Genomic DNA, 22,762 nt, shown 5'->3' on the forward strand with positions numbered 1-22,762 from the left:
ATTTTTCACCCCCCGTCCAACCGATACCATCGGGTCCGATTCCCTCGGGTATCTTCTAATCTTCTACTTTATATGCGAGGTTGATTCTATATGACAGCTGGGACAACGGAAGCAACAATGCTCCCTTGCTGTTCACATTTGGTGTCAATAATAATCATAATAATAATAACCGTTCATTCTGGGATTCATCTTCATTCTTCAGAATCCCCCAATCGGGGATTTGCCCCACACTCGCACTCCTTCGATCTTAAATAGTTAGTTCGGAGAGATGGAGTACATATAACGTAGTACGTTAGTGAGATATATTGAAGGCTATTATCAAGTCAATACTCAATAAACACCATTATTCCCACAAGCCTTGTCTATCTACTAACTCAATAGATACGCTGCTGTCTACGGATGGACAAGGCGAGCAATCAGATGGACAGGAAATAGGAGATCCCAGTTCGATGGTGCAGCCTGCAGAATCCCATCAGCCTATCGAGTAGTACTCTGTAGTAGTAAGTAGTCTTCAGTCAGTCCAAGTCAAGGTTCTCATGAAGATACCTTGTCTGTCTATCGATATCTCACTGTATAGAAGAAGAAGAAGAGGAAGAAGAAGAAGAAGAAGAAGAATACTAGATCTTTGTACTCCGTATCCCAGAGTCGAATCGATTCTTCCCCTTTTATCACCCGCATTGAGCTAAAACAGCAGCAATTCCCCACTCGCTTTTTTTTCTTCAACGCTTCTGATGGTTTCACTTTCACTTTCCCGCCGATTGCTGCTCGGAAAACCCCTCCAACGTCCAGAGATCGGTCATATTCTACCCAGTCTCTCTAGTCTTCTTTCAGCCTCATCTTTCTACCTACTCCCATCATTATTTCCACACTCAATCTGCTACGTCTAGATAGTTTCCGAATACTCCAGTCCCTACATATCTAGGACCTGGAATCTCTTGGCCATGGCGCACCCCACCAATCACACAGAAAACATCGAGTCCATGGGCACCTTCAAACCCTTGTCCAACGCAGAGAGCAGCTATTCTCTTCCTGCGACAGCCAGCGATCTATCCCCACGTGCGGAAGCAGCCATGGCGAATGGCTTGTCTCCAGACCCTGCAGAGGAGGACCACGAGGGAGAGGCAGATGAGGATTATGTCTCAGTGGATCCGGATGACATGAATGATTTCTCATACTGGCTGCGCCGCCCGCCGGTGCACCAGCACACCAAATTGGACGACCTTCATCCCTTTGTTCAAGCCCTCACGGTGTCGAATGTGGATGATTGTGTGGCCGTGGAGAATGCATTTCCAGAAAATGAACGCTGCACTCGAGAGAAGGTGTGCAACTCCCTCCTTTTTTTTTTTTTCTGTCCTGAATGAATGGCCAATTCTGCCAGAGATAAGAAACCCCCCCGCTGACATTTATTTTTTTTTGTCTTTCTCCTTAGTTCATTTATCGTCTGACCAAGTGCCCTGAGTTAAGTCTTGGTCTCTTCACCATTCCGATCATACCAGAAGGTCAACCCAAGCCGCGCCCCACCCTGGTCGGCCATATCATTGCTACTCGGAGTTCGACAACGCTGGTGACGGACAATGATATGAAACTTCCATCAAACTGGCAGAAAGAGCGTATTGTCATCGAGAATGGCGAGACCATCGGTCACGACGAGAATGGCAGCACGATTGCCATCCACTCCCTTGCAGTGCTTCCGGAACACCAGGGCAAGCAGGTCGGCAGTACCCTGATGAAGTCCTACATCCAAAGAATCAGAGATGCGGCCATTGCCAGGCGCATTTCAATCATCGCACACGATCATCTGGTGCCATTCTACGAGTCGTTGGGATTCGAGAGCATTGGTCCCAGCAAATGTCAGTTCGGCGGAGGTGGATGGACGGATCTGGTGAGTGGCCTCTTTTTTTTTTTTTTTTTTTTTTTTGAATCAATCCTTCCCCTTGCAATTCCTGCCCTATCTTGTCTCTAGGAGAAATCGAGGCTAACCGACCGACATAGATCCTGGAATTTATTCAAGAATAAAGGCGATGACCGTCTTATCGCCATATTTCATCCTGCGTCTCATCTCTTGACGTCCTCCTTTTATCCTCTTCTTCTTCTTCTTCTTCTTCTTCTTCTTCTTCTTCTATTTTATTTATTTTTCTTTTTATATTGTTTATGATCTGGAATTACTTCGCATGCATGTTAATGGGTCTCATGTTGGTTTTGGTTTTAGAAGGCAGGCTTTACGAGGAAAAGCAACGGAGTTCTCTTGTGATTCTGGGACGGAGGATCTGGGGGTTTTCAGAACTTGATATGTGTCACCATACTCCCACGATAGTCAATGTACATGATTACGATCCGACTAAAAGAGACTGTAAATGAGCGTACTGTGTATATTGGAGTAATGAATTCCCAGACCAAGCGTGTTCTCGGCTACGGATACTGAGTACTGACTGTAACTTTTTCCCTCCCCACATATGCTTGGCTCACCGCCCGCCAAAATCTGCCCGACCGCCCGCCGACAATTTTTTTTTCCTCATTTGTTGTTGACCTCCAGCGCCATCAACTTGTCCATCGCAAGAGCCTTTTCTATCTCGATCTCTCTTGCCGGTGCCCATCATGAAGACGACTTGGAAGGATGTGAGTTTCCCCCCTCTCTTCTAATTTGATGTGTTATCCGACGCCTGTGTTGTTTTATTTCAAACTGACATCTCGATTTTCACCGCTTGATCAGATCCCGCCTGTGCCCACGAGCCAGGAATTTCTGGATGTCGTCCTCAGTCGCACGCAGAGACAGCTTCCTACCCAGATCCGTGCCGGCTTCAAGATCAGCCGTATCAGAGGTATGTAGACCTTTCTTTGATGATGATGATGAGAAAATCCTCGGGGACGGATACTATCTCTGATCTTCTACATGATCAAATGAATGGATGGCACTAACGAAAATTCTTGCGACGCAATAGGGTTCTACACTCGAAAGGTCAAATTCACCCAGGAGACCTTCTGCGAAAAATTCCAGGCGATTCTCGATGGATTTCCCAGATTGCAGGATATTCATCCCTTCCGTATGTCTTATCTATGTTCATTTTGCAGCTTCGGTGCGGCTAATCTCTTCCCACAGACAAGGATTTGATGAACACCCTGTACGATGCCGATCATTTCAGAATCGCCCTCGGTCAAGTATCCACAGCCAAGCATCTTATCGAAACCGTCTCTCGCGACTATGTCCGTCTCATCAAGTACGCCCAGTCGCTGTTCCAGTGCAAGCAGCTCAAGCGTGCTGGTCTGGGTCGCATGGCCACCATCTGCAGACGTCTGAAGGATCCCCTTGTCTACCTCGAGCAGGTTCGCCAGCACTTGGGTCGTCTCCCCGCGATCGATCCCAATACCCGCACTCTCCTGATCTGCGGTTACCCCAACGTCGGAAAGTCCAGTTTCCTGCGCAGCATCACTCGCGCCGATGTCGACGTCCAGCCCTATGCTTTCACCACCAAGAGTTTGTTCGTCGGTCATTTTGACTACAAGTATCTGCGATTCCAGGCTATTGATACCCCTGGTATCCTGGACCACCCCCTGGAGGAGATGAACACGATTGAAATGCAGTCCATCACCGCCATTGCGCATTTGCGCTCCGCTATCATGTACTTCATGGATCTCTCGGAGCAGTGTGGTTACTCGGTGGCCGACCAGATCAAGCTCTTCCACAGCATTCGCCCTCTGTTTGCCAACAAGATCGTTTTCCTTGTCGTCAACAAGATTGATGTCAGACGGCCTGAGGACCTGGAGCCCGAATACCAGGAGGAACTCCAGAAGATTCTCAAGTCCGGTGATGTCGAGCTGCTGCAATTGTCGTGCGCCACTACCGAAGGCGTCACAGCGGTGAAGAACGCTGCATGTGACAAGCTTCTGGCCGAGAGAGTCGCGCAGAAGCTCAAGTCCGGATCCAACAGCGCCGGTACCCCTGGCGGACGTTTGGGCGACGTGCTCGCCCGTATCCACGTGGCACAGCCTGTTGGCGGTGTGCGCGAGGCCTTCATTCCCGATGCGGTGAAGACATTGCAGAAGTACGACAAGGACGACCCGAACCGGAAGAAGCTCGAGCGCGACATCGAGGAGGAGAACGGCGGTGCTGGTGTTTACAATATCGACCTCAAGAAGAACTACACTCTGGCCGACGACGAATGGAAGCACGACAAGATCCCCGAGGTGTGGAACGGCAAGAATATCTACGACTTTGTGGATCCGGATATCGAGCAGAAGCTGGCTGCTCTGGAGGAAGAGGAGGAGAAGCTGGAAGCGGATGGCTACTACGACTCGGACGAGAGTGTCGAAGATGTCGAGGATGCCGACAACCGCATGAAGGCGGAACTGATTCGCGAGAAGCGGGCCCTGATGCGCAACGATGCCAAGCTGCGCAAGTCGCTCAAGAACCGGGCAGCCATCCCCCGCAGCGCCAAGGCGAAGAAGCTGTCGCAGATGGAGCAGGCTCTGGACGCGGCCGGATACGATGTCGACGCCGCTGCTGCCCGTGCGCGGTCCCACAGCCAGGTGCGCGGCCGCACCACCACCCGCAGCGAGATCGACACCAACGACGCTATGGACATCGATCCCTCGGATCCTCGCCAGGCAATTGCTCGGGCCAAGAGCCGTGCCCGCAGCCAGGCGGCCACCAACCGTCTGATGGACGGTGTGACCGACACAACATCCCGCACCAAGGCGGAGCGTCTGCTCAAGTTGGGACAGAAGAAGAACAACCGGATGGCCAGACAAGGAGAAGCGGATCGTCACACGACCGCCTCTCTTCCCAAGCATTTGGTAGGTTTTTTTTTTTTTTTTTTTTCTTTCTCTTCTTAGTACACATGCTAATCTCCTTGTAGTACACCGGAAAGCGTACGATCGGCAAGACACAACGCCGGTAAAGGCTTCGCGTCCGTGGTCGACGACGAGACGAAGTCCATTTCTAATATTAGTCGTATATTTGTCATGGAACGGGTGTCCAAAAATGGCGTTGGGGTCCTTGTTTTGTGCTTTGATCTGATCTGATTTTGATGATAACCGCGTGAATACCTGGGTATATCCCTAGAGTCAATCGATTGATGTTGGCATTTCAGTTCTTTAGCAACCTTCAACGTGTGTCAGCTGTCGGTAGGCTTGCTTTGGCCGCTGATATGCCCAGCGGACGACTAAGTAAATAGTAAATATGTCCACAAGTCAGCTCTCTAGGAAGTCGATGTGGAGAAAAATGGCTTGACAGGTAAAATAGGTTTGGGGGTTTGCTGCAAGTGGGTGGTTGAACCAGGTAATATATAGACTCTTGTCGTCCTATATAGACCAGATGAATCCCGAAACTGATATCTTTTGTCACTGATCGTTGACAGCTGCAACAGATGGCTTTGCAGTATATACAAAAAAAAAAAAAACAAGCGCTCTTTGAACAAGATTGCACTTCCCCTTCCCCCTTGCCCCATGTTATATCGAACGCTGCGTGAATATCATTGCCCGCTGGTGTTCCTGCAACTCCTCCTGAGACTTCTCAACGGCCAGGAGCAAGCGTGTCGTCCGGACATGCAACTCTACAGATCATCAACAACCCAATTGCAATTAGCACAGGCGGCAATTTTGGATTCCAGGAGGTAGCAACAACATACCTTGAACATCGATCTCGTAGCTGGGACAGGGTAGATCATCACGATGCATGAGGATGGGAAATTGGCGGTTGTGGATGGTTTTCTCCCGTACGCGCAGCTTGAGCCCTACGTTCTTGTCGGCGTCCACCCATAGCATCTGGTCGTCGTTTGCGGGAGTAGCAGTAGCAGCAGCAGTAGCAGCAGCATCCCTGCCCTTCCGTTCCTGCTCGCCCAACCAATCCCTGAATAACCGAACGACCCCGTCGACGATCGTGATGATGCTCAGCAGGAGGTTCGTCCCCGGCATGACCTTGACCACGTTCACGACGACGCAGAGCTGCGAGAAATCCTCATAGTCCTCGAAGTCCACGGGTCTGGTGACGACCATATCGTCTCTGCACTCCGCTATCCCCGCGTAATTTGTCAGCTCTAGCCTGTCACGCCTTGTCACTTCTCCTACTCCTCCTCCCTCCTCCCTCCTCCCTCCCCCGCCCCAGATAACAACACCACGTGGGCGCAGACATACCCATCAACGGAACCAGCTGGGCCCCACTCGCCCGCTCCTCCACCGTCACCTCTGGCCGGAACCGCGAATACAGCGACGCCAGCCTCCCCAGCCGCTGCGAGGCGTCCGCGTCTTCGTACCGCGATCCTTCCCCGTCATGCTGGTCGCTCAGGCCGTCTGTGCCGAGGTAGCGACAGAAGACGTGGGGCTCGGCGAGCTTGGAGCTCGGATGGAAGCACTCCAGGATGAGCTTGAATTCCTTCAGGGATGCGGTGAGGAGTAGACGGTAGTGGAGGATGCGGAGGACGAGGGCGTGGAACCGGTGGGAGACGGCGGCGAGGGGGAGGAGATCGCGGGTGGAGAAGGGGGAGAGGATTTGGACGAAGACCTGGGAGCCGACGGAGATTGGGTATGGGAGTTAGTGCTTGGATATATGATGGTGTTTGTGTATATATATATCGTATCAGGGGGATTTCTGAGAAAGAACCTCGTTGGGAAGCGAGTAGAGATGGAGACGTGGAGGAGGAACACTGGTGTCCATCTTTGCTTGCTCTCAGTTTCAGTTTGGGAGGGATGATAGGAGAGGTTTCTGGTTATTGAAGGATGGTCAGTAGCATCTACATGAAAGGGAGTATAAGCATACATATATATATATATATATCATTCATGGAGCCGAGAAGGCGTTCCACGCCGTATACACTCTACCGTCTACAGATAAGCGCAAGCCATATTGATAAGGCACCCAACCAGGCCCAAGTGCTGACGTCAGGGTCAAAGCAATTGATTTCTTCGGGCTGATCTGGAGAAACTTCGGCTGCGTTTTCATATGAGAATGGGGAAATGCTCCGGTTTATCCACATTCCTGCCCAGTGCTCCCCTCCCAGGCTCAAGGGCTTTAGCCTATTTGAACTACTAAAGCAACAATATTAAGGAGGGCAGCATGGTTGGATTGGAAACTAATTTTGCCGAGGCCGAGCCCTTTCATTCGGCATGGTATTGGGATGGGGTGTCGCGTTCGGCTTCTGTGAGCGCTGCAACTTGCAAGCATCTATAGAAACGCCATGTCATTGGCAGAACAAAATCAAGACGACATGACTGACAAGTGACTATATACAATATCAAGGACTAGGAATACTTTAGCATCTAGCATCTAGTTTCTAGTTTCCAACCCAAAAACACGGCGGAGAGACCCCGCGACCAATTTTCCGGAGCCCCGCCGCTATGACCGACCGGATGTCACTGTGTATCCGTTCTTCTCTCCCTGCTGCTTCATTCTTTTCTGTCTTCCTCTGCTTCTTCTTTCTTCTTTCCGGTGTTTGTTCGACAGCCTTCTTCGGTCACCAAGACTCTTGTCTACTCAGATACAATGGTTGAAAACGTGCTGGACGACATCTCGCACCGGAGATACAATCCTCTTCGGGGCTCGTACATCCTGGTCTCTCCCCACAGAACCAAGCGTCCTTGGCAGTAAGTTGATTCAACTCATCGCAACCATGCGTTCGATCGGCTGAGGTCTATATATATAGAGGACAACAGGAGAGCCCCTCCAAGACCACATTGCCTGCCTACGACCCGGCTTGCTATCTATGCCCCGGCAATAAGCGCGCGCAGGGGGACACGAACCCCAAGTATGAGAAGACTTTTGTTTTTGTCAACGATTACAGCGCCGTCAAGGAGGAGCAAGCCCCTTACCATCCGGAGGATACAGACAGTGAGTTCGTCAGGCCATAAACGGAAGAGAAGGGTATTAGGAGTCCCGTCGCTAATGCTGGTACTATCCAGAGACAGAGTCGTTCTTCCTTCAGGTAGAGCCCGTGACAGGCAAATGCTATGTGCTCATCTTCTCTGCCGCTCACAACCTCACCCTGGCAGACTTGTCGCCGGCCGAGATCAAGCCCGTCATTGACGCCTGGACCGAGATCTACTCAGCGCATCTGTCTCCCAAGTCCCCCCTAGCTTCCGTGGCTCCTGCGACGACTCTGCCCCCCAACTCCTCCACTGCCAGTGTGTCCCATCCCAGAGAGCAATACCGGTACATGCAGATCTTCGAGAACAAGGGCGCTGCCATGGGATGCTCCAATCCTCACCCGCACGGACAGGTCTGGACCACCAGCTCGCTGCCCGAAGAGCCCGCTATCGAGCTGGAGCATCTGAAGAAATACCGGCGGGAGCACTCCGGCAAGCACATGCTGGAAGACTATGCCGCGCTGGAGAGCCAGAAACAGGAGCGCGTCGTGTTTGCGAACCAGGCTTTCCTGATCGTCTGCCCCTGGTGGGCCACCTGGCCGTTCGAGACCATGATCATCAGCAAGAAGCATAAGCGCGCGCTGGTCGACCTGGACGACAACGAGAAGGCCCAGCTGGCCGAGGCCATTGCCGAGATCACCAGACGGTACGACAATCTCTTCGAGACGCACTTCCCCTACAGCATGGGCATCCACCAGGCGCCCCTCGACGGCACCGACGAGGAGATCGAGTCGTCGTACCTGCACTTGCATTTTTATCCTCCTCTGCTTCGCAGTGCGACCGTGCGGAAGTTCTTGGTCGGGTAAGCTCTCCGTCTACTCCTCTGACTGTCAGGAGCGATTTCTGGCTAACCAAAACCAACGCACAGGTATGAGATGATGGCCGAACCTCAGCGGGACATTACCCCGGAACAAGCCGCGGCGAGATTACGGGGTTGCGGGGGAGAGCTGTACCGGAAGAAGCTGGACGGCTGAACACTGAACATGATTGTTGTACTCGCTAGGAACGCATCTCCCTGAGGAGCTTGTATCTTAAAAAAAAAATCAATAAATACCGAAAACCCGAAATCCCCCTCGGCCAATAGTTTATACCAAGCCCGACGGATCAACAACGTCCTAAGCCTGGGAACCCTACGTAAGAACAAGAAAGAGTAGCCGATGCCCATTACCGAACTTCCTCTCTATATTAGCGAAAGTGACCACCCAACTGCCCACTCCCCATCCTACATAGCCAAATACGCCTCCCTCTGCGTCACCATCCACGCCAACGTCGACGACGCCACAATCAACGGGCTCACAAACCGGCCCTTGAGCTGCGCGCTCCCGAAAACCAACCACTCGGCCACAAAGTGCACGAAGGCGATCCCGAAACTCCACAGGGCCAGGTCATACAGCGCGGGGGTGGTGATGTGGTAGGCGGCGTACATGCGGATGACGGAGGAGAGGAACGTCCAGGTACCGAAGGTGCGCGAGGAGAGCGGGTTGGTGGTGGGGCGGCCGTCCGGGGCGTGGGCGTTGTAGAGCTGGGCGGCGTAGTCTACTGAGCGGTAGGCGCCGATGCTGTTGGCGGCGGAGATGACGGAGACCTGGGAGAAGGAGATTGGAGGGTCAGTCTGGGCGGAGGGGGGGGGGGGGGTTTGTTTTGAGGTTTCTTTTTTCTTTGTTTAGAACGAGGGGGGGGTGCAAGTACCAGGAAGAGCCATTTGGGGAGAAGGCCCTCAAAGGGAGGGAGGTAGGAGAGGAGGTTGGCCATGGTGGATAGGGATATGGATGTGGATGGTGGTTGAGAAGGGAGAATGAATCACTCCTGGGCACATGTGCTTTTGTGGTGTAACTATACAAGAGGGAGTGAATTGTCACCTGTTAACTTTGAGAAGCTCAAGGAAGTAATAAGTATGCACTGTTTGTGTCATTTTTAAGGGGGCCGAGGATGTCCGCTCTTGGCGGGATCAGCTTCCCCCAACATTTTTTTTTTGATTAGTCGACGGTGTACTCCGTACAATTTGCAGCAATCCCCCCGTCTCCCTTGGCCATCTTCTCTTCTCCGACAAACTGCAATACCAGTCTACGGGGGATTTCTATCACACACCATGGATTTCGTGTCGAAATACATGTCTTGTCTGTCTAGTTGGGGGCTCGACTTGCAGCCCGGCCTGCAGTCTGTGGGCGCGGCGGTCCTGCTAGCCACCGGAGGCTTGTTTCTTGCTTCGCGCGTCCTGACCTTCGTGAGAGTGCTTCTGAGTCTGTTTGTGCTTCCTGGGAAGCCGGTACGTTTACTACTATCCTAATTGCCCTCGGACGCCCGCACGAGAGGCCTTTCAACTAAATTGGGCGGGATTCTTCTAGCTCCGATCGTTCGGCCCCAAGGGAAGCTGGGCAGTGGTTACAGGTGCTTCGGATGGCCTCGGCAAGGAATTCGCTCTGCAGCTCGCGCGCGCCGGCTTCAACATCGTACTCGTTTCCCGGACCGCGTCGAAGCTCGCTACGCTAGCGGAGGAGATCACCGCCAAACATTCCGTGCAGACCCGGACGCTGGCGATGGACTTTGCAGCCAATGACGACACGGACTACGAGGATTTGAAGACGCTTGTCGACGGACTGGACGTGTCGATCCTAATCAACAACGTCGGCAAGAGCCACGACATCCCCGTGCCGTTCGCGCTAACCCCGGAGGACGAGATGACGGATATCGTGACGATCAACTGCCTCGGCACGCTGCGGGCCACGCAGCTGGTCATTCCGGGGATGATGCAGCGGCGACGCGGGCTGGTGCTGACGATGGGCTCGTTCGGCGGTCTGCTCCCGACCCCGCTGCTGGCCACGTACTCGGGCAGCAAGGCATTCCTGCAGCAGTGGTCGACGTCGTTGGGCTCGGAGCTAGAGCCGTACGGCATCACGGTCGAGCTGGTGCAGGCGTACCTGATCACGTCGGCCATGTCCAAGGTGCGCCGTACCAGCGCGCTGATCCCCAGTCCGCGCGCGTTTGTGTCGTCGGTGCTCTCCAAGATCGGTCGCAACGGCGGCTCGCCGACCTACTCGTACAGCTCGTCGCCGTACTGGAGCCATGGGCTGATGGCGTATTTCCTGACCTGTGTGCTGCAGCCGATGGGGAAGCTGGTCGTCGGGCAGAATAGGACGATGCACGAGGCCATTCGGAAGCGGGCGCTGCGCAAGGCGGAGCGCGAGAAGGGGAAGAAGAGCACATGAGATGATTATGGCGCCCCCCGCCCTTCCTGGGTGATGGGTAGGGAAAGTGGGTATCTGTCCCTGGGGACTGGGACTGGGACTGGGACTGGGATAGGGAGATTTGGGGGGGGGGGAAGGAGGGGGGTTTACTCTTCTTCAGGAGAGAAACTAGGATTGTGTAGGTGTGGGTCACTGTCCCCATCTGGCAGAGACTAAGGTATGCCGTATGGTCATTGCTTTTGTGGGAGTCTGGGACTGGGAGTCTGGGAGTCTGGGACTCTGGGAGACCAGGAACTGGAACTGGAATTGCAAGTGCCAGTGATCTGGTTCGCTCAAATTAATCCGTTTGTTTGGTCGTACGGCAAGGGTACTGGCTACTGTATTATTTATTCTGTTTACTCAGAGTAGTTGTCTACTCCGTACTCCGTAGTTTATCGCGGGTTCATCTCCACTGCTCCGTTGGGCGACTCCATACGGAAATGCTGGTTATAGGCTGTAGCCCTTGCAATTAATTAGCTAAAGACCTCACTATCTATCCGGAGTAGAGTCTACATATTCGGTCAGTTAGAGACTTCCAAGACATCGACGTCAGGACGACCTACAGAGTAGTCTTTGGGATGATGATATAACGCATGTAGTTACTCTGTATGTGCAGCGTAGCGGTTTATCAGATGCGTCACTTGCCAGGATATCTCCCCAGCGACACCTGTAAGGATATCTCCTCGGCGACACTGAATCCCAAAGGTGCAATAATGCAGGCATCATGCAATCAGATCTAGTCAAGAACGGGGGAATTATACTTCTAACCTGCAGGATTCAAACGCGGTATAATGTATATGGAACAGCATATCGCGTTTAGAGGAGAAATTCGAGAGTTAGTCCGTAGCTTAGCATCACCATCACCATCATCAGACTCGGAACTCTTTCCTGTCTATTTTCTATTCTAGTAGTACATTCGATTATTCCAATAAGGCACAAAATTTCATTCCATCACCAGACTCGCAAATTCTGGTCTCGCGGGACCACGACTAGTACTACTACTAACAGTCTCACAGTCTAACGGAGCCGAGCATTCGCCACCCCGTCCTAAGCCGAACTGGAAGGGCGAGCGAGGCGGCATGCCGAGTCTTACGGTTTTTCTTCTTTCTTTTACCGTTCGATATTTTGGCAATTCGGAACCAGAGAACTGGAATGTCTTTTTTTTCTTCTTTGGTGATCTCTGGGGATAGGAATAGGGATCTGGAAGAATAATAGTATTCTATGTCCTAGGAGTTTGAAAATAATATGAACGAGGATGCTTGATAGAAGGTGGTGTTATTTTGATTAATATTATTATTAATATTATTATTATCTGCATAACATAGGTAAAAACTGTACAAACGTAGCATATGATTATGATGATATGATATGACATATTCCGTGACCATACGTAGTACATAGTAGTACATAGTATCTTACCTCCGGAGTAAGGTATGGTAGAAGAAGCCAAGCTCTGTGGCTGACGGTGATGCCGATCGCCTGATCCCTGGTAATAATTTTATTCTGGAAGTCTACCGGGAAGACTCCATTGGATGGAAGACACGGAAAAAGACGGATACCTAAAAATACTGTTATGTACTCTGTACTACGGAGTAGTTGACTACCTAGGTTTTTGACAACTTGATTATTACCTACTAGTAGGTACTCCCTAGAATTCAAACCAAGTCTTCTAGATTGTCTCTGGATGGTGTGGTCCCGTTGCCTGAGTTTTCGGGCGGGTCGTCAACCGACTGTAGCGGCGTTGCCTGTTCTGGTTCCGAGTGCAGGCTTTTCGGAATATTCCGTCTGTACAGCTACCTAGCTAGATAGTACCTATATGGATGGTAGCTACAGTTGATACTGGTCGATTTATTTCTCAAGAATCGTCAGGTCTTTCGTTCTTCTGTCTGTCTCTATGTATTATTTTGTACCGAGAAAAAGACATCCATCGGGGCAATCCTGGAATGTGCGAGAATAGAGTACAATAGTGAACACGGGTTACATAATTCAGAAAATCTACGGACCATGGACGACACTGCTACTAATACTATGAGTGCTAGTACTTCGTAGTAATGAGTGGACGATCCACTATCGGTGAGCTTCCAAGTCCTAAGGTACTTCGTAAGTTCGTACTCCATGGTAACTCCATCGCAGAGGCTAAAGAAACAGGGGAGTGCAGAATTTTCTCTGCTGGCGAAACCCGAATCGGCACACCGAGAATCCTGGTTGCTTGAATGGACACGGTTTTCCTTGTCGCGCAAGGACCACTCAGACTCTTAAGAGACAAGGATACCGAGTCCGACAGGCCCGTGGGCCGTGGTAGGCCGACCGGTGCCTTTCGGTCGGAGTCCGCTCGTCGGTCGACTGGTGCAGGATGCATGAAAGATTCTTCTCAGGTTTTATTGTTCAGTATTATTACTCGACTTGTTATACAGTACTATGTAAATCGTATTCATTTCATTTTTGTAATGATATGTTTTCCCCCCCCCTCTCTACAGAATGAGAAAAAAAAAAAAAAAAAAAACTGAGTCCAGAGGACGGAGTCAGGTGCTTTGTATATTCCTTCGACACGCCGAGTGTTACTTTCCTGATTTTTTCGTCTGAGTCTCGGCAGCCATCCTTTTTCGGCACCGAACAGCAATATTTGGTCCCGAGAGATCCACACCAAGTCCGATGCTAGTAAATTTACTCACCACTCTGTAATTGGTTAGCGCTAGATTTTTAGTCGATGATGGGTTGCGAGAATCTTCGCGCCATGATCTGCCTCAGCCATGGTTGGAGTGTATTACGTAGGGTCCTCTACTCCGTCGTCTGTAGGTACTGTAGTCTGTACAGAGGAGGTCGTCTGGCGTCTGTCGTCTGTAGAGACTAGAGTGTAGGTAGAGTGTAGTCGGTAGACCACCAGAGGAGGAAATGAGACAAGGCAAGAAAGGGGAGCCTGGGGAGGAGGCTGATAGTGGGTTTTTTCCATTGTCAATCTACCTGAATGCGGATCTAGACTACTATGAGATGAGGTCCAGAAAGCGAATGAAACAAGGGATATTGAAGAAGGGATGATTAATAGGAACACGCCCTTACTACTAACTACTACCTTACTAACCAGTAGCATGCGTCTGAGACTCTCTTTTCTTACTGTTCTGAATTATGATCATACAATCCAGGATACCGAGTAGAGAGGGAGTGACTGGATTGCGATGGAGGAGAGGGATTCCCCATGGAGATCGTGGCTCGCATCTGCAAACATCGAATCAAGGTCTTTCGATTCCATCATTCCACCTTTTGACGGTTCCGACTCGGACACACCGCCGTCACTATCATTCTGTTCCGATCGTTGACGTCTTCAGGTAGATGCTTGCTTACTAACCTCCTAGTCGTACTGTTAACTGTACCTAGGATCATAGGATTGATACCAAGTTGTTTCGATCTACTTGAGTACCTAGTATCACGAGTCACCATCTCCAATAATACTCCGTCGTCCGTACCTAGCTACTACTACTACTACTACTACTACTACTACTACTACTAACTAGGTACTCCGTATTATTGCCTCCTCGCCTCCCGCCAAATCTTCATTATTTCTCCACTCTCCACTAGAACGTTCCAAGCACTCCAGACTCAGAGTAGTCTAGTGAGTTACCTTAAACTCTCCTCTGTCTCTCACGTTGGGTGATCGAACGTTGTTTCCATTCGCTCATTCATCCGTGGTTCCATCTCAATTTTTTTTTTTTTCCAACATTGCGCTTCCGATTCTTCCCAGTCCAACATTGGGGCCCCATTCGTGGTTCTCCCTGCCATGCTCCGTCGCCCATGGGCCTACCCCGGGTGGAAATCATGTTGCCGATCTACTGAGTACTACTGACGAGGGTTTTTTTTTTTCCCCCAAGCCTCGCCCTCTCCTCCCCCCCCCCCCCCTCTATATATAGCTTCATCTTCACCCTCTTCCCCCTTCCTTTTCCCTCCTCTCTCTTCTCTCTCCATCAGTGATCAATTCATTCATCTCATCACCATCTTATGATAGTCTCTTCCTCATAAAGAGTTCCACAACTCTCACCCAAAGAGTAACACCAACATCATGGGTGTCTCCAACTTCCTATCCAAGATCCACAAGCCCAAGGTGGAACAGCAGGAACACTTCTCTCAGGCTTCCACCCCCGCTCGCGCCGACTCGAATCTGGAGAAGGATAATGGCATCGTCGATGATAGTCCCGTCAAGTATCTGACATGGCGGTCCTTCGTCCTGGGTATCGTTGTCTCTATGGGCGGTTTCGTCTTCGGTTACGCAACCGGTAAGCTGCTTCTTCTTCCCTCCTTCTGTTTACAGAAAGAGAAGTGGTCTAACGTTCAATGTGTGTCTAGGTCAAATCGCTGGCTTCACCACTATGGATGACTTCAAGAGACGTTTCGCCGAGTTGCAGTCAGATGGCTCTTACAAGTTCAGCAATGTCCGTAACGGTCTGATTGTCGGTCTGTTGTCCATCGGTACTATGATCGGGGCTCTGGTCGCCGCTCCCATTGCGGACCGCCTGGGCCGCAAGCTCTCTATCTCCTTCTGGTCCCTCATTCACATCGTCGGTATCATCGTCCAGATGGCCACCACCGACAAGTGGTACCAGGTTGCCCTCGGCCGTTGGGTGGCTGGTCTGGGTGTCGGTGCCCTGTCGAGCATCGTCCCCATGTACCAGAGTGAGTCCGCTCCTCGCCAGGTCCGTGGTGCCATGGTCAGTGCCTTCCAGCTGTTCGTCGCCTTCGGTATCTTCATCTCCTACCTGATCAACTTCGGCACCGAAACCATCAATTCCACTGCCTCTTGGCGTATCACCATGGGTATCGGCTTCGCCTGGCCCCTGATTCTCGGTATCGGTACTCTGTTCCTGCCCGAATCGCCCCGTTTCGCCTACCGCTGCGGACGTGTCGACGAGGCCCGCAACACCATGTGCAAGCTTTATGGCGTGGGTCCCAACCACCGGGTTGTCATGCAGGAAATGAAAGACATGAAGGACAAGCTCGACGAGGAGAAGGCTGCGGGTGTCGCCGCCTGGCACGAGATCTTCACCGGCCCCCGCATGTTCTACAGAACCGTCTTGGGGATTGCTCTGCAGTCCCTGCAGCAGCTGACCGGTGCCAACTTCATCTTCTACTATGGTAACTCCATCTTTACCTCGACTGGTTTGGACAACAGCTACGTCACCCAGATCATTCTCGGTGCTGTCAACTTTGGCATGACCTTGCCCGGTCTGTACGTCGTGGAGCACTTTGGCCGTCGTAAGAGTCTGATGGTCGGTGCCGGCTGGATGTTCATCTGCTTCATGATCTGGGCCTCCATCGGTCACTTCGCCTTGGACCTGGCCCGTCCCGCCAACACTCCTCAGGCCGGCGCGGCCATGATTGTCTTCACCTGCTTCTTCATTGTCGGCTTTGCCACGACCTGGGGTCCCATCGTCTGGGCTATCTGCGGTGAGCTGTACCCTGCTCGCTACCGTGCCATCTGCATTGGAATTGCCACCGCCTCCAACTGGACCTGGAACTTCCTCATCTCCTTCTTCACCCCCTTCATCTCCAGCTCGATCGACTTTGCCTACGGCTACGTCTTCGCCGCCTGCTGCTTCGCCGCGGTGCTGGTGGTCTTCTTCTTCGTCAACGAGACCCAGGGTCGCACTCTCGAGGAGGTTGACACCATGTACGTCCTGCACGTCAAGCCCTGGCAGAGCAGCGGCTGGGTTCCTCCCGAAAACATCATCCGGGATATCCGTGGCGCCTCTGTCCATGAGGAGGATGGTCCCAAGCAGAAGGGCCAGACCGAGCACACCGAGCCCACCACGATTCAGGAGTAAATGATTAAATGACTTGCTTGCATCCTAATGAGCATCAGCATCAGCATTATCATGTATAGTAGCTATTGAGGAGTTTTTTTTTTTTCCTTTTTCTTATCTTTTTTTTTTAATGTTTGGTTCATATCACGAATACCAATTTTCAAATTTCAAAAGTTTATTATCATATCTTCCTCACCCGTGTAGATCTTGATTCTCTTGGCTACTACTATTAAGACGAAAATATCTGCCATCTCCTGCAAAAGACCAGCTGAGCGCTATCAATTGTCCCTCCCCCCACTCTTATCAACGGCATACTATTCCTCCACTTTCTCCTCCCACCTCTCCTACAATCAACTCCTTTTCAGTTCTCCCATCTTGGAGATAAAGCTTTGAAACCCGAGTCAGGAGAGAGAGATCCGCATTTTAACCATTAGTCTATCCCCTCCATGCTTCCTGGCTAAAATCGCTAGTCGAATCCTTGCGTGCGAAATAGCGAGCTAGATTGGATGGCAATTCCCTCGATAGAATCTTTGAGTACAATGACTCGGTGAGGTGCCACTGGCCATAGTCCATCCTCATATTCTCTCCAAAGAGTCGAGATCTGAACTCATCCTTCGTGATGTCCATCATTGGTCCGGCATCCAGCTTCCGGATTGAATCCACCGTTACCTACTACTACGTACTAAGGTCTCTTAGTAGAAACTAGTCTACATATGGATGAGCTCGCTTATCCTCGTAGCCAAGGGCCATGGGTCCAGGTGCTTGTTTCTCAGCCAAGAACAATGTTGCTCTCGGATGTTGGACGTTGGAGGTCTCAGCTACCTATCCCCAAATTGCATATTCTGCTTGTCAATAAGGAGACGAACCTCCCGCAGGATACAGGTAACCTACCACACTGTGAAACAGTCAAAGACATTGCAGATTGCAGTCACCATGATGTTCAAACAAAATCAAACTTCCCAACATTGATCCCACCTCGGCAGTCGGCAGGTGGAGTCCAGGATCCCAGATCCGCATTTTACAACCATGACAAATGGAATTCGTGCTTTTCAGCATCGCGGGCACGTTACTTGTTGACTGACCGGGGCTGCACTGTCCCTGTTGCCCTGATTAGGGATTGGCTTGATGTCTGTTTAGTTCGATATCAGCCGAGGCTTATCTCGGGTAGTTGGGTTTTTGCATCTTCCACTGCATCCAGCAGAGTATATGGCTATGCTAAATGTAATCGAGGCTAGGCTTTCGTTCTACGGGAGAACGAGGGGCGAGTGCGTTTTATCTGCAGAGAGTACATTTCTGGTCTGAAGGGAAGCACAGGTAAGCGTCCTCACAGCCACCCACCATGTACTGGGCCCCTCCTGAACAGAAGTTGACATATCTCCATGGAAGAAGTATGATAGGTATCGAAGGCGAGGCGCCTCGGCAATCTAAGATTCCATACTGGCGCTTGGTTTGGGATCAAAAAGTGGTCACAGACGAAGTCCTCAATCATCCTTACAATGGGACCGGCACGGATGACGATCCATATATTGTTGTCTGGATTCCTGGGGACTCGCGCAACCCGCCGAATTTCAGTGCCATTCTGAAATGGTCCCTCACCATCCTCGTCTCTCTGATCACTCTCACTATCGCATTGATATCCTCCGCATATTCAGGCGGCATGGCTCAAATCATGAAAGAGCTGCACTCTCCAAGAGAGGTCACCACCCTAGGGATTTCCCTCTTCGTCTTAGGCTTTGCCTTTGGACCTTTGATCTGGGCGCCACTGAGCGAAGTCTTCGGCCGTCGAAACATCTTCATCGTCACATTCATGCTGCTGACTGCCTTTAATGCCGGATGTGCTGGCTCGCAAAACATCCAAACTCTAATCATACTACGATTCATGGCTGGTTTCTTCGGATCATCGCCCTTCGGTAATGCCGGCGGGAGCATTGCGGATATGTTCCCGGCCGGTCAGCGAGGCATCGCCATTAGTCTCTTCGCAGCCGCTCCTCTGTGCGGTCCAGCAATCGGTCCCATAATTGGAGGATTCCTAGGCTTGGGGGCAGGCTGGCGTTGGGTGGAAGGTTTCCTGGCCATCTTCTCAGGTGTCATCTGGCTCTGTCTTTGCTTTTTGCTCCCAGAAACATACGCCCCGGTTCTTCTGCGCCGGCGTGCGGAGAAACTGTCTAAACTCACTGGACAGGTCTACCGTAGCAAGCTGGACATCGACCGTGGCAAATTATCAATGCGGCAGACATTGACCACGGCACTTTCGCGACCATGGCGTCTCCTGTTCCGTGAGCCCATAGTGTTCCTCTTCTGCGTCTACATGGCGATCATCTACGGGATCCTGTACCTTTGCTTCGCTGCCTTTCCAATCGTCTTCCAGGAAGCTCGCGGCTGGAATGATGGCATAGGCGGCTTAGCTTTTCTTGGGATCTTCGTCGGCATGGTTCTCGCGGTTGTCTACACGGTCCCGGAGAACATGCACTACGCCAGATTATGCAAGCAGGCCACCGGGCGTCTCCCTCCAGAAATCCGTCTCCCGCCCAGCATTGTCGGCGCCATAGCTCTGCCGATTGGCCTTTTCTGGTTCGCATGGACAAACTCCCCGTCAATCCACTGGATGGTCTCCATCGCCGCCGGAGCACCTTTCGGCTTCGGGCTGGTTCTCGTATTCCTCAGTGTTTTCAACTACCTGATTGACGCCTATACAATCTACTCCGCGTCCGTTCTGGCCGCAAATTCTGCTCTCCGGTCTCTTTTCGGCGCCGCGTTCCCCCTCTTCACCAGCTATCTCTACTCAGGGCTCGGTGAGTCACGTGATTCTATCGCATGCCCACGTCGCTCCTGCTGACCTCATCTCAGGGATCCATTGGGCATCCTCGATCCCAGCCTTCCTGGCGCTAGCCTGCGTGCCGATTCCCATCGTGTTTTATGTTTATGGGGCGCGCATCCGGAAGCGCTGCCGCTACGCCGCCGAGGCGGAAGCATTCATGCAACGGCTCGCGCAGAGCAGCAACCCACCCGAAGTCCAACGCGACGGGCTAGTTCGCGAGAAGCCCGCAGCTGAGGTGGAAGCTGTGGGGGTGGATGTGGAGAGTGACAGCGAGGCGGACAGTCTGTCGACTATGTCGTCTTCCAGCGGGCCGACCAGACGGGCTTCGCGCGCGTCGAGAGGGTCTGGGCGGTCGTTGGGCCGTGTGGCGACGCAGTATGAGGAGAATCCGTATGATATTGATCGGGTTAATACGCGCAGTTCGGCGATTAGTGGTCACCGGCGGGATCTGATTGCGCCCAAATCCTAAGTAGGAGAAGTGCATTCGATGATTTGTTTCCTGCGAGGAGCGCCAGCTTGCATGCCTGTCTCGTGTAGTATTGGGGGGGCATGAGTATTTAGCAGCCCACAGGGAACAGATTGGTAGTCCATTTGACCTACTGAATACATCATTGACTGGGCCATTGATGGAGGCTATGTGGGCGCCATGGCTCGCAGAACGATACTCATGTCTTTTCCTTCTTCGGTGTTTTATTAGCGTTGGAAGCGCCATCGTATCACATTCGAGGGTGTTTAATCTGTGAAAGAGGACAGAATTGAGATAGATCGGAGAAATTCATGTTGAAATACCTACTGTTCACACATGTGAGGTGCTGTGATAGCCTCTCCTCAAACATACAGCTCAAACCCATTTATTCATTCACCACACAACTCACAATGGCGTCCTTAGCGTCATCCTCCATGTCCAGAATGCATTCACTTCTTCCCTCAGATCCATACAAACACATTTTTCTATCTTCCCTTCTTCTCTTATCCATCTTCTCCCACTCATCTTCCCACAGCCTGCCTCTGCATGTCTGACTTGCATGTTGATCCCAGCCACTGGATCAAGCCATATCCACGTTATATCTCCTCTATAAAGATCCATTCCCCAAGATGAACAAGCGCACTATTCTCTTCTTAACAAACAGTGAGCTCGGCCAGGCCTCCGTCATCTTAGCCGTCGCTCACGAATTCCTCCTACGCCCCGAGTACGACGTCCACATCGGGTCCTTCCCAGCCTTGTCGCCCTCCATTCAATCCCTGAATACCCAAGCACAAGCATCCACTCAACATATCGCAACATTCCACCCGCTGAGCGGACAGGCCATGAAGGACGCATACACCGACAAACTCGGCGGCGCGGACACCTTCGCGGTCCACGACATCGGCTGGAAAGGCGCCTTGCACGCGTACCGGTCCGTCCTGGTGCACGCCATGGCCCCCTGGTCCGGACGCGAGTACATGGCCCTCTGTCTCGAGTGTCTGCATGTGGTGCGGGACCTGCAGCCGGCGGCCGTGGTCGTGGATCCGCTGTTTGCGCCGGCGCTGGATGCCTGTCGGGTGGCTGGGTGCGCGTATATCGTCCTCAGTCCGAATACGGTGAAGGACCACGTCGTGCAGCCTGGCCTGGCGAATCTGTGGCAGTTCCCTGCGTGAGTCGGCCATGGGCCACCGTGTCTTTGTTTCTGTGAGTTTGGTGTTTGGGGAGAGGTGCGGCTGCTGATTATGATTTTGTGCTCTCCGCAGGTTGTGCTCTGGATACCCGTACCCCGTGCCTGTGTCCCTGGTGATTCCGAATACCCTGCTGTGTCTTTCCCTGGGGTGGTTGATGTACAGGTCACCCGAGTTGCGCGCGCTGACCAATTACCGCAATACCCATGGGGTGGAGGGCCCGCTCCCCAGCATGATCGTCCAGCCCGGGGACGAGACTCGCTTGCTCATCCCGTCGAGACCGGAGTATGAGTTCCCTGCCTACGTGCCTGAGAATGTCACCATGTGCGGGCCCATCCTGCGTCCGTGGAGTGCTCTCAGCCAGGATGAGGATGAAAACCACGCCGAGCTGGCGGAGTGGATGGCGAAGCGTCCCACTATTCTCGCAAATCTAGGCTCGCATGTTACCTTCGACAACGAGATGGCCAGACAGTTTGCCGAGGGGCTCTCGCATCTCCTGAAGCATGTCCCTCAGATCCACGTTCTCTGGAAACTGAAGTGGAAACCACAGATCATCGTCGACGACCGTGTGTTCCAGAGCATCCGCGGCGCGATCACCGACGGGCGCGTGCGCATCACAGACTGGATACAAGCGGAGCCAATCTCTCTTCTCATGAGCGGACACGTTCAATGTGTGGTTCACCATGGGGGTTCCAACTCCTTCCACGAGGCTATCAGGTAAGCGCCAAAGACGCATAGCATAGCCGGGCGTGTTGTTGCTGATCGGTGGTGTCTCGCAGAGCCGGCGTCCCGCAGATCATTCTCCCCGTCTGGTTTGATACCTATGACTTTGCGAACCGCGTCGAGTGGCTAGGGATTGGCATTTGGGCGAGCCGTCAGAGCGCTCCGGCTATCAATGGAGAGCACTTGGGACGGGCGTTGGTGCGGGTTCTTGCCAGTGGCGACAGCGCTACATTCGAAGCAAAGGCGAGAAGTATTGCGGCGCACTTGGGTTCCAAGGAGGGGCGAGTGGTTGCCTGTGAGAAGATCATTGAAGTGATTGATGCCGGCGAACGAGCGAGCCAAGATTGATTTGTATAGTATAGATCGGGGGGCGGAGCGGACCGTGCGGACCGCGCGGGCAGCAAGACATCGGAGGTTTCCGGTGGTGGAATTGAACCTATTGGTGAAATCAATCTTCTTTGTATGTAAACAGGCATTTGAGAGAAGATACACTGCTTCCTTTCCTCGTGCTTTTATCCAGTGTATGAGTCCATCGCGTAGTTCCGGGTCAGAGGTGAACCCAGCCGCGGTTTCTCCCCGCATTGTCTTATCGTCCGTCGTCGATGACGGAGAGCTATAAAGACGAGCACGTCTCCCCGTTTTCCTGGCTTCCTTCTTGAATCCAACATCTTTTTTAGAAAGAGTCCATATCTGTCTCATCC

The 22,762-nt window shown here is 52.1% G+C and overlaps 9 protein-coding genes across 9 annotated transcripts, besides 15 other annotated features; 7 read left to right on the top strand and 2 right to left on the bottom strand.

The window, feature by feature from the left end:
- Positions 1 to 575: 575 nt before the first annotated feature.
- Positions 576 to 614: a microsatellite.
- Positions 576 to 615: a microsatellite.
- A 326-nt stretch (positions 616 to 941) lies between these two features.
- ACLA_070460 (polyamine acetyltransferase) lies at positions 942 to 1,963 on the top strand (the record flags this gene model as incomplete). Its single annotated transcript, XM_001275439.1, has 2 exons — positions 942 to 1,319; positions 1,430 to 1,963. The coding sequence occupies 2 exons, from the start codon at positions 942 to 944 to the stop codon at positions 1,961 to 1,963; spliced, it is 912 nt and encodes a 303-aa protein (XP_001275440.1).
- Positions 1,895 to 1,918: a microsatellite.
- A 116-nt stretch (positions 1,964 to 2,079) lies between the features above and the next one.
- Positions 2,080 to 2,121: a microsatellite.
- Positions 2,083 to 2,120: a microsatellite.
- Positions 2,122 to 2,595: 474 nt separating the features above from the next.
- On the top strand, positions 2,596 to 4,895 carry ACLA_070470 (putative GTPase NOG1; the record flags this gene model as incomplete). Its single annotated transcript, XM_001275440.1, has 5 exons — positions 2,596 to 2,616; positions 2,711 to 2,819; positions 2,940 to 3,041; positions 3,098 to 4,791; positions 4,854 to 4,895. 5 exons carry the CDS (start codon positions 2,596 to 2,598, stop codon positions 4,893 to 4,895), a joined length of 1,968 nt encoding a protein of 655 aa, XP_001275441.1.
- Positions 4,797 to 4,828: a microsatellite.
- Positions 4,896 to 5,445: 550 nt separating the features above from the next.
- Positions 5,446 to 6,649, bottom strand: ACLA_070480 (F-box protein; the record flags this gene model as incomplete). The annotated part of the gene is made up of 4 exons (XM_001275441.1): positions 5,446 to 5,549; positions 5,625 to 6,008; positions 6,130 to 6,496; positions 6,596 to 6,649. 4 exons carry the CDS (start codon positions 6,647 to 6,649, stop codon positions 5,446 to 5,448), a joined length of 909 nt encoding a protein of 302 aa, XP_001275442.1.
- Positions 5,779 to 5,809: a microsatellite.
- Positions 6,065 to 6,089: a microsatellite.
- An 825-nt stretch (positions 6,650 to 7,474) lies between the features above and the next one.
- On the top strand, positions 7,475 to 8,828 carry ACLA_070490 (UDP-glucose:hexose-1-phosphate uridylyltransferase; the record flags this gene model as incomplete). The annotated part of the gene is made up of 4 exons (XM_001275442.1): positions 7,475 to 7,575; positions 7,635 to 7,819; positions 7,891 to 8,656; positions 8,723 to 8,828. 4 exons carry the CDS (start codon positions 7,475 to 7,477, stop codon positions 8,826 to 8,828), a joined length of 1,158 nt encoding a protein of 385 aa, XP_001275443.1.
- Positions 8,829 to 9,076: 248 nt separating this feature from the next.
- ACLA_070500 (Erg28 family protein) lies at positions 9,077 to 9,606 on the bottom strand (the record flags this gene model as incomplete). The annotated part of the gene is made up of 2 exons (XM_001275443.1): positions 9,077 to 9,439; positions 9,544 to 9,606. The coding sequence occupies 2 exons, from the start codon at positions 9,604 to 9,606 to the stop codon at positions 9,077 to 9,079; spliced, it is 426 nt and encodes a 141-aa protein (XP_001275444.1).
- Positions 9,607 to 9,943: 337 nt separating this feature from the next.
- Positions 9,944 to 11,060, top strand: ACLA_070510 (ketoreductase; the record flags this gene model as incomplete). Its single annotated transcript, XM_001275444.1, has 2 exons — positions 9,944 to 10,120; positions 10,200 to 11,060. The coding sequence occupies 2 exons, from the start codon at positions 9,944 to 9,946 to the stop codon at positions 11,058 to 11,060; spliced, it is 1,038 nt and encodes a 345-aa protein (XP_001275445.1).
- Positions 11,061 to 11,123: 63 nt separating this feature from the next.
- Positions 11,124 to 11,150: a microsatellite.
- A 131-nt stretch (positions 11,151 to 11,281) lies between these two features.
- Positions 11,282 to 11,324: a microsatellite.
- Positions 11,325 to 12,353: 1,029 nt separating this feature from the next.
- Positions 12,354 to 12,390: a microsatellite.
- A 1,171-nt stretch (positions 12,391 to 13,561) lies between these two features.
- Positions 13,562 to 13,581: a microsatellite.
- Positions 13,582 to 14,543: 962 nt separating this feature from the next.
- Positions 14,544 to 14,581: a microsatellite.
- Positions 14,544 to 14,582: a microsatellite.
- A 547-nt stretch (positions 14,583 to 15,129) lies between these two features.
- Positions 15,130 to 16,888, top strand: ACLA_070520 (sugar porter family MFS transporter; the record flags this gene model as incomplete). The annotated part of the gene is made up of 2 exons (XM_001275445.1): positions 15,130 to 15,343; positions 15,414 to 16,888. The coding sequence occupies 2 exons, from the start codon at positions 15,130 to 15,132 to the stop codon at positions 16,886 to 16,888; spliced, it is 1,689 nt and encodes a 562-aa protein (XP_001275446.1).
- A 73-nt stretch (positions 16,889 to 16,961) lies between these two features.
- Positions 16,962 to 16,996: a microsatellite.
- Positions 16,997 to 18,206: 1,210 nt separating this feature from the next.
- Positions 18,207 to 20,154, top strand: ACLA_070530 (MFS transporter; the record flags this gene model as incomplete). Its single annotated transcript, XM_001275446.1, has 2 exons — positions 18,207 to 19,659; positions 19,715 to 20,154. The coding sequence occupies 2 exons, from the start codon at positions 18,207 to 18,209 to the stop codon at positions 20,152 to 20,154; spliced, it is 1,893 nt and encodes a 630-aa protein (XP_001275447.1).
- Positions 20,155 to 20,780: 626 nt separating this feature from the next.
- On the top strand, positions 20,781 to 22,409 carry ACLA_070540 (glycosyltransferase family 1 protein; the record flags this gene model as incomplete). The annotated part of the gene is made up of 3 exons (XM_001275447.1): positions 20,781 to 21,319; positions 21,414 to 22,055; positions 22,118 to 22,409. 3 exons carry the CDS (start codon positions 20,781 to 20,783, stop codon positions 22,407 to 22,409), a joined length of 1,473 nt encoding a protein of 490 aa, XP_001275448.1.
- Between the last annotated feature and the right edge of the window lie 353 nt (positions 22,410 to 22,762).

Source organism: Aspergillus clavatus, genomic scaffold (genome assembly GCF_000002715.2).
Source record: "Aspergillus clavatus NRRL 1 1099423829791 genomic scaffold, whole genome shotgun sequence".
In the NCBI taxonomy this organism is placed as follows: Eukaryota; Fungi; Ascomycota; class Eurotiomycetes; order Eurotiales; family Aspergillaceae; genus Aspergillus; species Aspergillus clavatus.